At 37.9% G+C, this 12,747-nt stretch overlaps 2 protein-coding genes across 15 annotated transcripts in view; both read left to right on the top strand.

Moving 5' to 3' along the window:
- The window catches only part of stim2a (tromal interaction molecule 2a), a 165,035-nt gene that overhangs the window by 112,874 nt on the left and 39,414 nt on the right, over window positions 1-12,747 (top strand). The window lies entirely within an intron of this gene.
- Window positions 1-12,747, top strand: part of LOC127518776 (uncharacterized) — a 147,082-nt gene that overhangs the window by 37,493 nt on the left and 96,842 nt on the right. For 6 of the 14 annotated variants that reach the window (XM_051905988.1, XM_051905981.1, XM_051906008.1 and 3 more), the window contains exon 2: window positions 97-480. The exons of 1 other annotated variant lie outside the window; for it this stretch is intronic. In XM_051905988.1, the coding sequence (XP_051761948.1) occupies window positions 97-480 (384 nt within the window). Of the gene's footprint in view, window positions 1-96; window positions 481-994; window positions 1,163-1,481; window positions 1,523-1,725; window positions 3,066-12,747 lie in introns of those variants that run through there. 7 more of the 14 variants (XM_051905963.1, XM_051905917.1, XM_051905906.1 and 4 more) reach the window with 3 other exon arrangements.

Here is a 12,747-nt window from a genome sequence, read left to right on the forward strand (position 1 = left end):
TGTATTTGAAATGTAATTTTGCATTCTTTACAACATATTGATTTGAATGACAACTTTTTTGTGTGTGTGTACTTAAACTTGTTTTTGCTTTTGCAGGTGTTTTGTTCTGTGAACACCAGAGAGTGTTTGGGACAGAAGTGGACATGAGAGTTAAAGCAGGAGACAACATCACTCTCTACTCTGACTGTGCCGTTCCTCTTGGATCACACATTGTTTGGTTGAGAAACTGCTCACATGAGCATCAACCATCTCTGTTAATAGAGACTATAAACCTGTTCTGGGGGACGTTTCCACGTTTCAGTTTTGTGTTCAACGGCTCCAGTAACTCCTATGATCTACATATAGAGAATGTCAGTGTCTCTGATGAGGGAATATATTACTGTGCGAAAAGAAAAAGAGAAGTAACTGAAGACGTACACGGCATCACGGCAAAATATGAGTTTGAGTATGGAAACAAGATAACACGTTTATCTGTCTTGGGTAAGAAAACATTTCTACTATTGTCTGTGTTGCTTTTGTTTTGTGTTGACAAATTCTTTAAATTTCTTTATATTTTACTTTTAATATAGTTAATGCAAAGACTTGCACAAACCTACAAATAAAAATCTATATATATTTATATATAATATTATATTATATTTAAGCATAAATGGCTTAATTAATATTTATAAAATTTTATTGTGTGTTGTAATAGTAAAACTACTTTATAGGATTAGGATATTTTAAGATTAATAAACAACAAACAAATTACAGGATATAATGCAAACCAAGTTAATGTACATTAAATGTTTTTTTAAACTTCAATTCACAATATATTTTCATATCTATGTGTTTAAATGTGAACTACTGATTTGCTAAGCACTATGCTTAGCAAAACATACATGCATATTAAACTTATTTTAAATGGTGTAACTAGTATGTTAAAACAAAATATATTAACTGAATATTAATCAAAAAATAAGAGGCTGGTTAAAATGGCTTATGTTTCTTTTAGAGTCAGTGTCTCCTCATGCAGAGCAGTTTAACATCACCTCCACTCCTCCTGTGTTAGACTGTATGCTCAGCTTCAAGCTGCTGTTCGGTGTGTGTCTTGCATGTGTTCTCCTCTTCTCTCTCCTCTCTTCCATTGCTGTGTACTGCCTCTGTCCGAGGAAAATTACAGGTAATCATTCGCTCCTGAACTGCAGCACTAGATCTGCTTTCAAATTATTGTCATCATATCACATAATAAAACATAATTTAAAACATAACAATCAGAGTTATTAAAACTGTATAAAATGTCAACCATTCAGCTGAGCTTTGAAAAAAGAAGTATAGTTTTAAACCTCACTTCATTTGTTGTGTCCCTACAAGGACATGGTCATGGAAAATTATACTTTTTCTTCCCATCTCATATTGTTTTCCCATCACCATGTCCCTTTAGTTGTCCATACTTCTGAACCAAGATTAAATGATTCTTATGCTATTTTAATATCCTGTAGGTTCTGACGCTGAATCACAGACTCCGAACAGACATGATGAGGTATTGTATTATGTATTACATGTATAGACCCCTAAAAAGATTTAAATAAAATGTATTTACACTTGTTTGGCAGTTGAAAGCTACATAAATTACAGCAGTATAATATCATTTTAAATATAATGCAATATAAGTGTTTTTATCATATGCATTGGAGTAAATATGTAGTAAAAAATATTAATATAATAAAATATATTTTTTTCTAGGGTGGTGATGAAGTGTGTTATGCTTCATTGGACATGCCGTCCATACGTCAAAAAAAGATTAAGGAAAAAAGAGTTCAGAGTTCAAACTTTAGTGCTTATTCTGAGGTCAGATCCAAAAAAGTACAGTCTTAAAAATAAATGTTCTTTCAAAAGAATGAGATAATAAAATATTGACAACACTCTACAATAAACTCTCATTTGTTAACATTAGTTAATGCATTAACTAACATTAACATCGAGCAATACATTTTTAGAGCATTTACTTGCCTTTAATATTAGTTAATAAAGATGTTCGCACTCTTGTTAGTTCACAGTGCATTAACTAATGTTAACAGATGCAACTTTTAACCTTAAAAATGATTTAGTAAATGTTGAGATTGACATTAAAGATTAGTAAATGCTGTAGAAGTATTGTTCATTGTTAGTTCATGTTAACTAATGTAATTAACTAATGTTAACTTAAATGAAAACTTATTGTAAAGTGTTGCCAAAATATAGTAGAATATGGTATCCAGCAGCATTTGGCTTTTTTCCCTTTCCCAAATCTGGAAACTTTACTTTTAAGAGTATATGGGAGTTGTGTATGATGTATGACATGCTGTGTTCCAGTCAAAGAAGATCATATTTAATGGATTCTTAAAATGTGTTCATGGTTAAATTAAAATAAAAAGCGGACTGCATCATAATAATATTTCTAATCTTTTAGATAATGCAGTTCCAATTCCATCTTATTCAAGTTATGTAATAAAGACACAAATGAATTGTGATGTAATGAACAATAAATATTTATTCTGTATTTATTTCGGTTGTGGAATAGCCTGTGATTAGTCATTGTTAATTATAGTAGAATAATTGGTTACACTTTATTTTAAGGTGTCTTTGTTACACTGTAATTATATATTTAAGTACTAAGTAATATTAAGTAACTTCATGTACTTACTATAGGGTTTGGATTAGGGTTTGGTTTAGGTTTAGGGTTAGTTGCATGTAATTATGCATAATTTATTGTTATTACTACATTAACTACATGTAACATATGTAACAATGACACTGTAAAATAAAGTGCTACCGAATAATTATATGTGATATAACATGTAAAACCGGGTTCACACCGCACGCGTCAGAGACGCGCGAGTATTCACACTGGAAGCGTTTGTACAGCGTCACAGCAGCACCTCCAAGCTACATATAAAGTGAGCATTTCTTTACAAAGACAGCTATAAATTTGTTTTTATAAGTTGGTCATTTATAAACTTGATAGTCTTGAAAGTTTGTTAACATGCAAGGTGTACAACACTCGCATATAAACGTAAAATAAATAAAAAATAAATAAATAAAAAGCCTCGTGTCATCCATTGCTGCACACAAATGAGGTAAGCTTTGTGTTTTACATCATCTGACGCATAAACATGTTTACAACACAGCAAACTCAGCGAAAAAAGGCAGCAAACTCGGGTTTGATTTGGGTATGCAAGAGCCTATACAGCTGTCTGTGTAATAACTAAAGTAATGTTTATATATTATATTTTCTGCCTAGTTTAGTTAGTTTTTTATAATAGGTATACCATACTTTAACCCAAACTGAATAATAAAATACAAGTTTAAATGAGTAAATCTTCTGTAAATATTTTTTAATATTAAATACTTCAATTCTTTTTAAAACACACTAGATATGCTTATTCTTTTTGTGTGAAATCATATTTATTTGGTCCATCAAAGGTGTACTTTCACTTTAATTGAGCGTTAGCAGCGCAGCAAAAATAGACCCAGCGCCGAAACGATCGCTTCTGCTCTGCTCCTGCTACGCGCTGCCGCGCAGCCTCTGCGTGCGGTGTGAATGCTCTCATCTGTTAACATGGGCGCCGAAAAAAATACGCACTGCTTACACTCTGCTGACGCGTGCGGTGTGAACCCGGCCTAACACTGACACTATATGCAGTACAGTGGTAGTAATAATATAGTAATGTTAAATAGACATTAACTCACCTCAGAATTGTATTAACCTCAGAAATGATTAGTACATTATTACTTATTACAACATTGTTACTAAATATTATTTTCATTATATTATGTAAAATTATATATAAATATATATATGCTGCTATGTAAATTTGCTGACACATGTGGTAGTGTCTGGGAAGGTGAAAGTACAAACCACAAATGTTTCCATTTGTGCCGAACATCATAAACGTGTTTGCGGTCAACCTTGTGAACATGCATGCTCGACATGAACAACAATGTAAGGGTAAAAACTGTGGTTTGACAAAAACAGAAAGAAGCATATATGAAAAGGTTAACTGCAAGGGGCCTTCCTCAACCAGGAAATCAGAAAATACTTAAGATACTGAGGAAATTAGACAATGGTAGCCCACAATTCTAGTTTGCTTTATTGCTACATCTGTAATGCAAAGCAACCTAATGATAGTGTTTGTTTTGATATGCATATAATATTAGTGTTCTCATCTGTGTATTAGATGACACTTCAGCCTTTGAATATTATAAAATTGTAAATATATACCTATACCAATTATCCAAGAACAGTAACTGCTTAAGCTAATATGTTTTCTTTCTTTTTAAAACAAACAAACAAACAAACAAACAAACAAACAAACAAACAAAAAAACAAAAAACAATTACAGTTGTGATTGTAATGGTGTTTGCTAACAGTCATGCTGAAACCATTTTCATTTATCAAGTTGCAGGTCTTTTCTGGTTTGTTACAGCACCACCTTTTGGCCAAACAACATCTCACTTGCCAAATGGCCTTGATCAGTTTAACCTAAAACTAAACCTTTTTGAAGTTTTAGTTGATCTCACATTGACCTCATGTTTTTGATTATTGTTTGTTTACAATGGGACTCTAGAGAATGAATGTGACAATTAACTGAAGTAGCAGGTACATTGAGATGAGGTAAACATTCCAGGACTAGTTAATTTCACAGAAAAACAAACCAAAAAAACTAACAAACAAAAAACAACAACAATAATGATACAATTGTTTTTCATACAAATATTTCTGGAGGCAAAGTTACTCATTAAACTTTCAATTAAAACAGACTGACAATTTTTAAGTGTGGGAAAATTCAAATAATGTAATGTAATTGCCATGTTCATGAATTTTTTTCTATATGCATTTCCAATTCCAAGGACATCTAAAGGCTTTTCACATTTAATGGGTTACTGGTTTAAGACCGATAAGGAAATGTATATCAGACATTGTTCAGTTAATGAGAAATGTACATAATCTTGTCATATCACACACTGACCTTACAATTATAGAATATAGTGAATGTAATTAGAAAAGATTTTTGGTGTGGAGGATCAGAAGTAATTCAGCACATTGGACAGCTCCCAGTGCTGAACCCACTGAACCACATCTGCAGAAGAATTTCTGAACGATGAAGATGTTTTTTTTCCTTCCTGAATATTAAGGAAGCATTAAGAAAAGTCACAACTGCATTAGCACCTTGCAGATATAATTAAACAATTATTTAAACAATTATTATATAAATTATACAACATATAAGATATCATCCAGATAATACATTTTAAAATTTTAGACATCTCCTTGCCCTCATTTCCTTACAGGTGGAGATACTCACGACTTGTGTGTTATGTGTTTGGGAGTGGAGCATGCTCTGTCAGTTTTCGAGGGGGCTGACTGCAAGCATTGTGAGAGGCTGCTGCTTCGCACACTCTGCTCCCGCCTGTCACTTTTTGAGGAAAGAGATCAGGCTCATGTTCCTCATGGCTCTGGACCCACTGCTGCTGAGGCAGCACGGAGACAGAAATCATGGGGTTTGCAAATGGATCTCTCAGAGGGGTTTGAGATGGGTGCTGCCTTTTCTCTGCCTTTATCTGCAGGATCCAGCGCTCCCTCTATAGTGTCGGAAGTCCGCTCTGCAGCTTCTTGTGCCCGGGGAGAGAGCCCGGAGCTTCAGCTATCCAGTTCTGAGGAGGGGGAGGTGTTAAGCGTTGAAGGAGGGGAAGAGGATTCGCCATCTCTTCCCCCAGCTGGTGGAGGTGATAACTCGTGCTGTGTCAAAGTTAAGCATTGAATGACTAGCCGAGAAACAAGCCGCTCATCCTAAAAGCAAACTGGACGAGTGATTTCTGTCTCCAAATGTAACACCTCCACCACGGGGCCTTCAATTTTTTTTCCGATCTCCATAACAAGTTATCAAATAAGCCATACTCCTCCCGTCTTTTCAGCCTCCAAGTCCATGCATATTCTGATATAAGGTGGTTGAAAGAGTATGGCTATGGGGCGATGCCCAGGGCTGAACAGACGCTTGTGAGCTATCGGTCTCCCGGTTCAGCATTGTCCCTGAAGGCCCCTACGCTTCCCACTAAGCCATTAAAAACTACATCAGCTCTAGTGGGAAAAGCATACACGGCAGCAGGTCAGGCTGGTGTGTGTCTGCACACAATGTCTGTACTGCAGGCATATCAGGCTGATCTGCTGAGGGACCTGGATGGTAGCGAGGGGGTTGGGCCTGACACAGTTCAAGAACTGTGTCGGGCTACAGATTTGTCTCTCAGGGCCACCAAGGAGAACACCAGAGGAATTAAGCGGCCTATGGCAGCCCTGGTGGCCACAGAGAGACATCTATGGCTGAATCTGTCTGATATAAAGGAAAAAGTCAAGACCTTCCTTTTAGATGCCCCGCTATCGCCCCCTGGCCTCTTCGGCGACGCTGTAAATATGGTCGTTGAGAGATTCAGGAAGCTAAAAAGCAAGCAGAGGCATTTAAACGATACCTCCCTCGCCATCCCCAACCTTCTGGGGCTTCTAAGCAGAAGCCAGATCTGAGGACGGTTCTTCAGGCGAAGAAGGCTTCGGGCCAAAAGAGGTCTCAAAGGGCAGTCCCCCGCAGAGTGGAGCAGTGTATACCTCAGTATATGGTGCCCGCTCCATTCATTGCCCTCAGGGTGCTTTGGGGCACAGCGGTTTCCAGCGAGTTCATGACTCAGCATTCACACAGGCTTCAGGCTTGTACCCTCTGAGGAGGGTTGAAAAGCAGTCAAATCGGTTGTTTCCTACAAGTATGATTCAGGTCACCGAGGTGGCTGCTTTGAGTACACCAGAGACCAGCCTCGAGAGGTTGCTCAGCTCAGGGTTTGTGGAGGAGTCATCATCTTTCATGGCACATAAATTGCCTGGAGATGATGGCAAACTTCATGGCTTTGAAGCACTTCCTCCCAGATCTGAGAGGCCATCATATGCTTGTTTGTACAGACAAAACATTGGTGGTCTCTTACATAAATCACCAGGTTGGTCTGCGTTCACATCCACTATGCAAACTGGCACACCAGATCCTCCTGTGGTCCCTAGGGAAGATGCTCTCCCTGAGAGTAATATATATTCTGGGGAGCCAAAACGTAGGAGCAGACAGGGGCTGAGGCCAGGGGAATGGGGACTTCACCCCGATGCAATGAATCATATATGGGATGTTTATGGTCAAGTGGAAGTGGATCTGTTTGCGTCTCAGGATACGACACACTGTCCACTTTGGCTCTCCCTCACACACCCAGCCCCTCTAGACTGTATGCTTTTGCCCTAACTGTTCTGCTCCCAGGAGTTCTGGAGAAGGTCCGTTGGGAAGGAATAAGTAGCGCCGCACTGGCCAAGCCGAATATGGTTTTCGAATCTAGTGTCTGTCCTCGATGGCTCTCCACTATCTTTCACCCCTGCCCAGAGATGTGGAACCTGTGGGTTAGGCCTCTGAGGGGGCCCAACTCATAGACTCTGTCTCTCAACCGAGGTTGTAGAGACCATACTTCACTCCAGAGCTCCATCCACAAGGAAACTTTACGCCCAGAAGTGGAAAGTTTTCACTTCTTGGTGCGGTATGTGACAATGGGATCCAGTTAACTGCCCGGTTGGTCCAGTGCTGGAGTTCCTGCAAGATCGTTTTTCAGCAGGGCTATCCCCTTCCACACTGAAGGTGTGCTATCTCAGCTTACCATGTCCATTTGGATGGTGCATCTGTGGGGAGGAACCCTCTAATAACATTAATTTCCTTTGTGGCACTTTGAGGCTGTGGCCTGCAACTCGTACCAGGGTTCCTGCCTGAAACTTGGCCATTGGTTTTTGAAGGCTTATCTGTAGCTCACTTTGAGCCTCTTGATACGGTTCCAGAAAAGTTTCTGACCTTGAAAACTATATTCCTTCTAGCCATTTTGTCCCTTAAAAGAGTAGGAGACATTCAGGCCTTATCAGTATCCCCTACATGTCTTGAGTTTGCACTGGGGAAGGCATTTCTTTACCCTAAACCAGGCTATGTCCCTAAGGTGCCGACCAACGTACCACGGCCTATCATGTTGCAAGCTTTCTGTCCTCCTCCTTTCTCAGAACCGGACCAGAAAAAGCTGAATCTTATCTGTCCAGTGAGGGCGCTGGATACCTCTGTCCACAGAGCTGCCCTGTGGAGGAAAACTGATCAGCTGTTTGTCTGTTTTGGATCATCGAAAAAGGGTCTCCCTGCATCTAAACAGACAGTCAGCAAGTGGATAGTCGAGGCTATTTCTCTTGCTTATGAAGTCTCTGGTCAGCTTTCACCTTTGGCTGTCAGGAAAAAAAAGATAGAAATATTGTATTGACATACAAAAACATACATGCTTAAAGTCACCATGAAATCAAAATTCAGTTTTAGGGAACATTGCAGTGTTTATGATAAATGATTTATCCATGCACATGATTATTCAAAAATTTTTTTAAATTCATGTGCCCTTGTGATCTTTAATCAAAATAATTTCCTCTCGCTCTTACAACGAAACTCATACCTTTACTATTAACGACAACCTGTCACTCACATGACATCACAGCAATAGCAAACCACAACCATCCAATCAATTTCCGATGTACAAAATCAAGTCCCGCTCTCCATTTTTTCTTGTCTGAGATGCAATTTCACTCAGATATACATAATAAGGGAAGACTACTGGTTGCCGGAAATGTTTTGTGATATGTAAAAATATGTTTTTTTTATTTATTTTTTATCATTTGTAAATATATATTATACACACACACACACACACACACACACACACACACACACACACAAAACATAATATTAATTTTTATTCCATGAGAATAATGATGAAGAGGTATGTTATGCATCTTTAGACGTGATGACCAGGAGACAAAAACGGCACAAGAAAAGAGTGCAAACGTTTGACTTCATTACTTATTTGTGAACACACAGTAATGACCTTCATAACAGGATGTAAAAGTGGGTTTCCTGTATGTGTCACGTCTAGTTTTGGTTTTGTTTTCATGTTCATGTTTCATGTCTTATTTTTGAAGTTTATTCTTGTCTTGTTATGTTTTCATTGCCATGTTTCCTGTTTGCCATATGCTCCCATGTCTTGTGCTTCCCTTGTTTGTAATGTTCTAGTCATGTGATCCTGCCATGTGCTCCCCTTGTCATGTGTTCTATGTTGTCATGTTCTGATTGGTTCTTTGTCTTTATTGTGCACAGGTGTGTCTTGTCATGTCATTAGCCCTTGTGTATTTAAACCCTTGTGTTTGCCATGTGTCCTTGTCATGCATTATTCCCTGTACCATTGTTGGTAAGCTTAGCTTAGCTTAGCTTAGCTTAGCTTATGTTATGTTCATGTTTTGTTTTGCCAAGTAGCCAAGTCATGCCACGTCTTTGTTTTATACTTTGTTTATGTTTGGATTTATGTTAAATAAACTGCACATGGGTTCGTCAAGCCTTGCCTCCAGTGGACTTGTTACAGTATGAAGTGCTGTTTAGTTTAAGTTATGTATACTTCTCTTAAAATGGATGACCACAAATTTCCCTGAAACACACTCCATGCTGAATGAAAGAGAAGCATTCTGGGTCTGCTGAGCAGGAGAGTGTGTTTGGATAACAGCTGACAGGCACAAGAAGTGGGTTGTAAAATGTAAACTAAGTGTTGATATGAGAATTTTAGAGTGTCTTACAATTACTACAAAAAAAAAAAAAAAAAAAAAAACGTACATTCATGCCCACTTTAGTTCCTTTGCTGTGAGTTCCTTTTTATGTTTTTCTTTTAGAGTGATGCATGTAAAGTCTGTCTTTTACTAATTGCACCTTTTGTTTCTTTATTACATTTAAAACGAAACTGAAAAAAGTTATTTGAAGTGTTTCTTTTGAACCCCCAGAGTTGTTCTTCAAAAGAGGTTAACTGCCCTGTTCCTTTTTTTTTTTTTTTTTTTTTCTCAAAGAAGGGTCTTGTATTTTTCTCAGTTAAAAGATAACCATCTTAACCACAAATGTTTCCATCCAGTTTAGTGCTTGTGTGCATATGAGACAGAAGTAGAAAGACAGGGGTTAGTTTGTCAGTGTAAATGCTTATGTGGTGAGTTTGTGGTGAAATTGGTTTATTTGCATGCAATGACTGCAAAAGCTTGATTTACAGTGGCAGTCTTTCTATAGACTCTTTGATGGATGAGGAAGTATCACATTTATTGCATCTCAGAATGAAGCACAGACTGCGGGTTTCAAAAAAATCCAGCACATCGCTACAACAACCCATAAAGACATCACCCTTTACAATAATGATTTACAATGAACTCTGTTAGAGAGTTACATGGCTATCTATTGTTTCAATAAAATATCTTACCTGTTGAGTAAGAAAAAAAGCCACCTCTGGGCCATCTTTTAAATCTCAGAGTTCTCACCATCTCCAAAAATCCAAGCCAATGTTGATTCTGGTTTTGTGTCATGCCACTGCTCGGAGATGTGAAGGTTGAGGTTCCATGTGCAGTTAAACCAAAGACATAATCCAAAAAGCTAAGGTACATGAAATCAGGAATAATGCTCAGTGATGCAGTGCAACACTAGGCAAAACCTTGCAATAAATAGTGATGTAGTCTTTGATGGAATGGCAAAAGTCTGTGATGGAGTGCCCCCTGGTGGCTCTCAAAGGCACTCCTGCTGGTGATCATGACAGCCTCTGCAGTCTTGTCGAGGCAGACAGGCAGTTCAGGAACAACCTCTGTGGTCATTTCAGGACGATTGATTTTTAAGAAGAATTATTCACCTTTAAATGTATGGAGGACGAGTATAAATTCAGCACATCGGACAGCTCCCACAGCTGAACGTACTGAACAACAGACATGTTAATTCTGATAGTATATGTGGTTGTATTTTCTGTATTAGGAAAAGCCACATTATTGTACTATAAAAACATCGTGTAAGTTTCAGAACTCAAAATTTTCTCATTAGTCTAAAAACAGCTTATATTGAAGCCAGTCTGCTAGACAGGTTCAGGAATGTAGGGATGTGAATCGTCACTGATCTCACGATTCAATTTGATTACGATTATCATGTCAATGATTCGATTTGATTCCACAATGCATCACGATGTGTTGCATCCTCAATTTTCAATATTACTGCACATGGCTACATTTTCATCAATGAATACAAGCAGTCAGATATATGAACCTTTTTACTTTATCTGCTCCAAGAAAGTACACTTCCTGAATGTAGCAAACATCAAACAAAACTTAAGTCTGAACACAGCATATGACAGGAGCATTAAAGCCCTGGGTATACTTAGTTTTTTAAGCATGCGCTAGCATACTTAAACACAGTCGAACGTACAGCCTTGCAAATTATACTTCACTTGACTCATACAGGCGTTCGACGTATGCGCAGTTTTGAGCAGTCTCTCGCCAGGAATTACAACCCATGTAAATATCTTTGTATTCTTTCATGCTAGAGTTGTACAAATGAAGGTACTTTCTAATCTCTTGGCACAATCTCTCGTCTGTGTAGGCCTTCATCATTGCTGTAGCTTGCATGCACGCCGGTCTGTTCTGTTTATGCAGTTTTTCTTTGGCTACCTTGTGTATCATGACCTAGTGGATAAACTAATTACAGCAAAAAAAAAAAAAAAAAAAAAAAAAAAAAAAAAGCGCACGCATAAACGTAGAGTGTTGAACCTTACCTGAATGTTTGATTTAATTTTTTTTTCTTCACTAGGGGCCCCAAAGGACACACACACACACACACACACACACACACACACACACTCATTTTAGAATATAATGCAGCTATTTCAGCTCAATGGACTGCTGTCAGTGTCAGTATAACCACAGTATAGGCAAGCTGAGCAAGCTTCCTTCATGCAAATGTGTGAACTCTAACCAACTCACAAAACCACACATAGTCTAATGGAAACATTTGTGCTTGCTGGCCAGTGATCAAGTAAGAGATGTGAAGTGAGAGTTTGACGACGTCACAGCAGCAAATGTGAAGGTGGTCTGAATATAAGAGTTGAGGTTTCCTGTTTTAACATGTTTACACGTTGCTGGTTTGTGCCCACTACAACAGAGAACATTATGAATTTCACATGCAACTGAACTTCAATAAAAAAAAATAAAAAAAAAGTGAAGAGGATTATCTGCATGTCTGGAACAAAATTATTTGATGCTAAATGTATCTATCATGTATCAGACAAACAAAAGTATTACCCCCTCTTCATATCTGTTTGATGATGATTTCCATTTTTGTAAACCAATCAGAGCCAAAAAGTCCATAAGGTATCCAATGATTGGTTAATACTACTCTTTGTACGTACACACGATAACCTAATTTATTGACCAACCCCTCTGTGACGTGAAACATTTTAGAAAAGATTTTCCATTGACGTGAACCAATCAGATGAGAGCTGACGTCTGTAAGACCCTCACCAGTGTCAGTTACTCACAGTCACTCACAGAGATGGAGAGGTCAAGAAATGCTTTTGTCGCATTTATGTGTAAGAAAAAATGGTTTTGAGAAATTTTTCAGCTGCTTTGAGAGTTTTCTAATGTAAATGTCAATATTACTGTGAATATTTTTGTATGTTAATACATGTTTCAGATTTTAGTGCTTTATTGAGTTATTTTGCTCTTTTACAGGTGTTTTTTTGTTCAGTCAGAACAGAATCTATGGAGCAGAAGTGGAGATGAAAGTCAGACCAGGAGACAACATCACTCTCTACTGTGATCACTCTGTAACTCTTGGTTTCCGCTTTGTATGG

Source organism: Ctenopharyngodon idella, chromosome 1 (genome assembly GCF_019924925.1).
Source record: "Ctenopharyngodon idella isolate HZGC_01 chromosome 1, HZGC01, whole genome shotgun sequence".
NCBI classification, from domain to species: domain Eukaryota; kingdom Metazoa; phylum Chordata; class Actinopteri; order Cypriniformes; family Xenocyprididae; genus Ctenopharyngodon; species Ctenopharyngodon idella.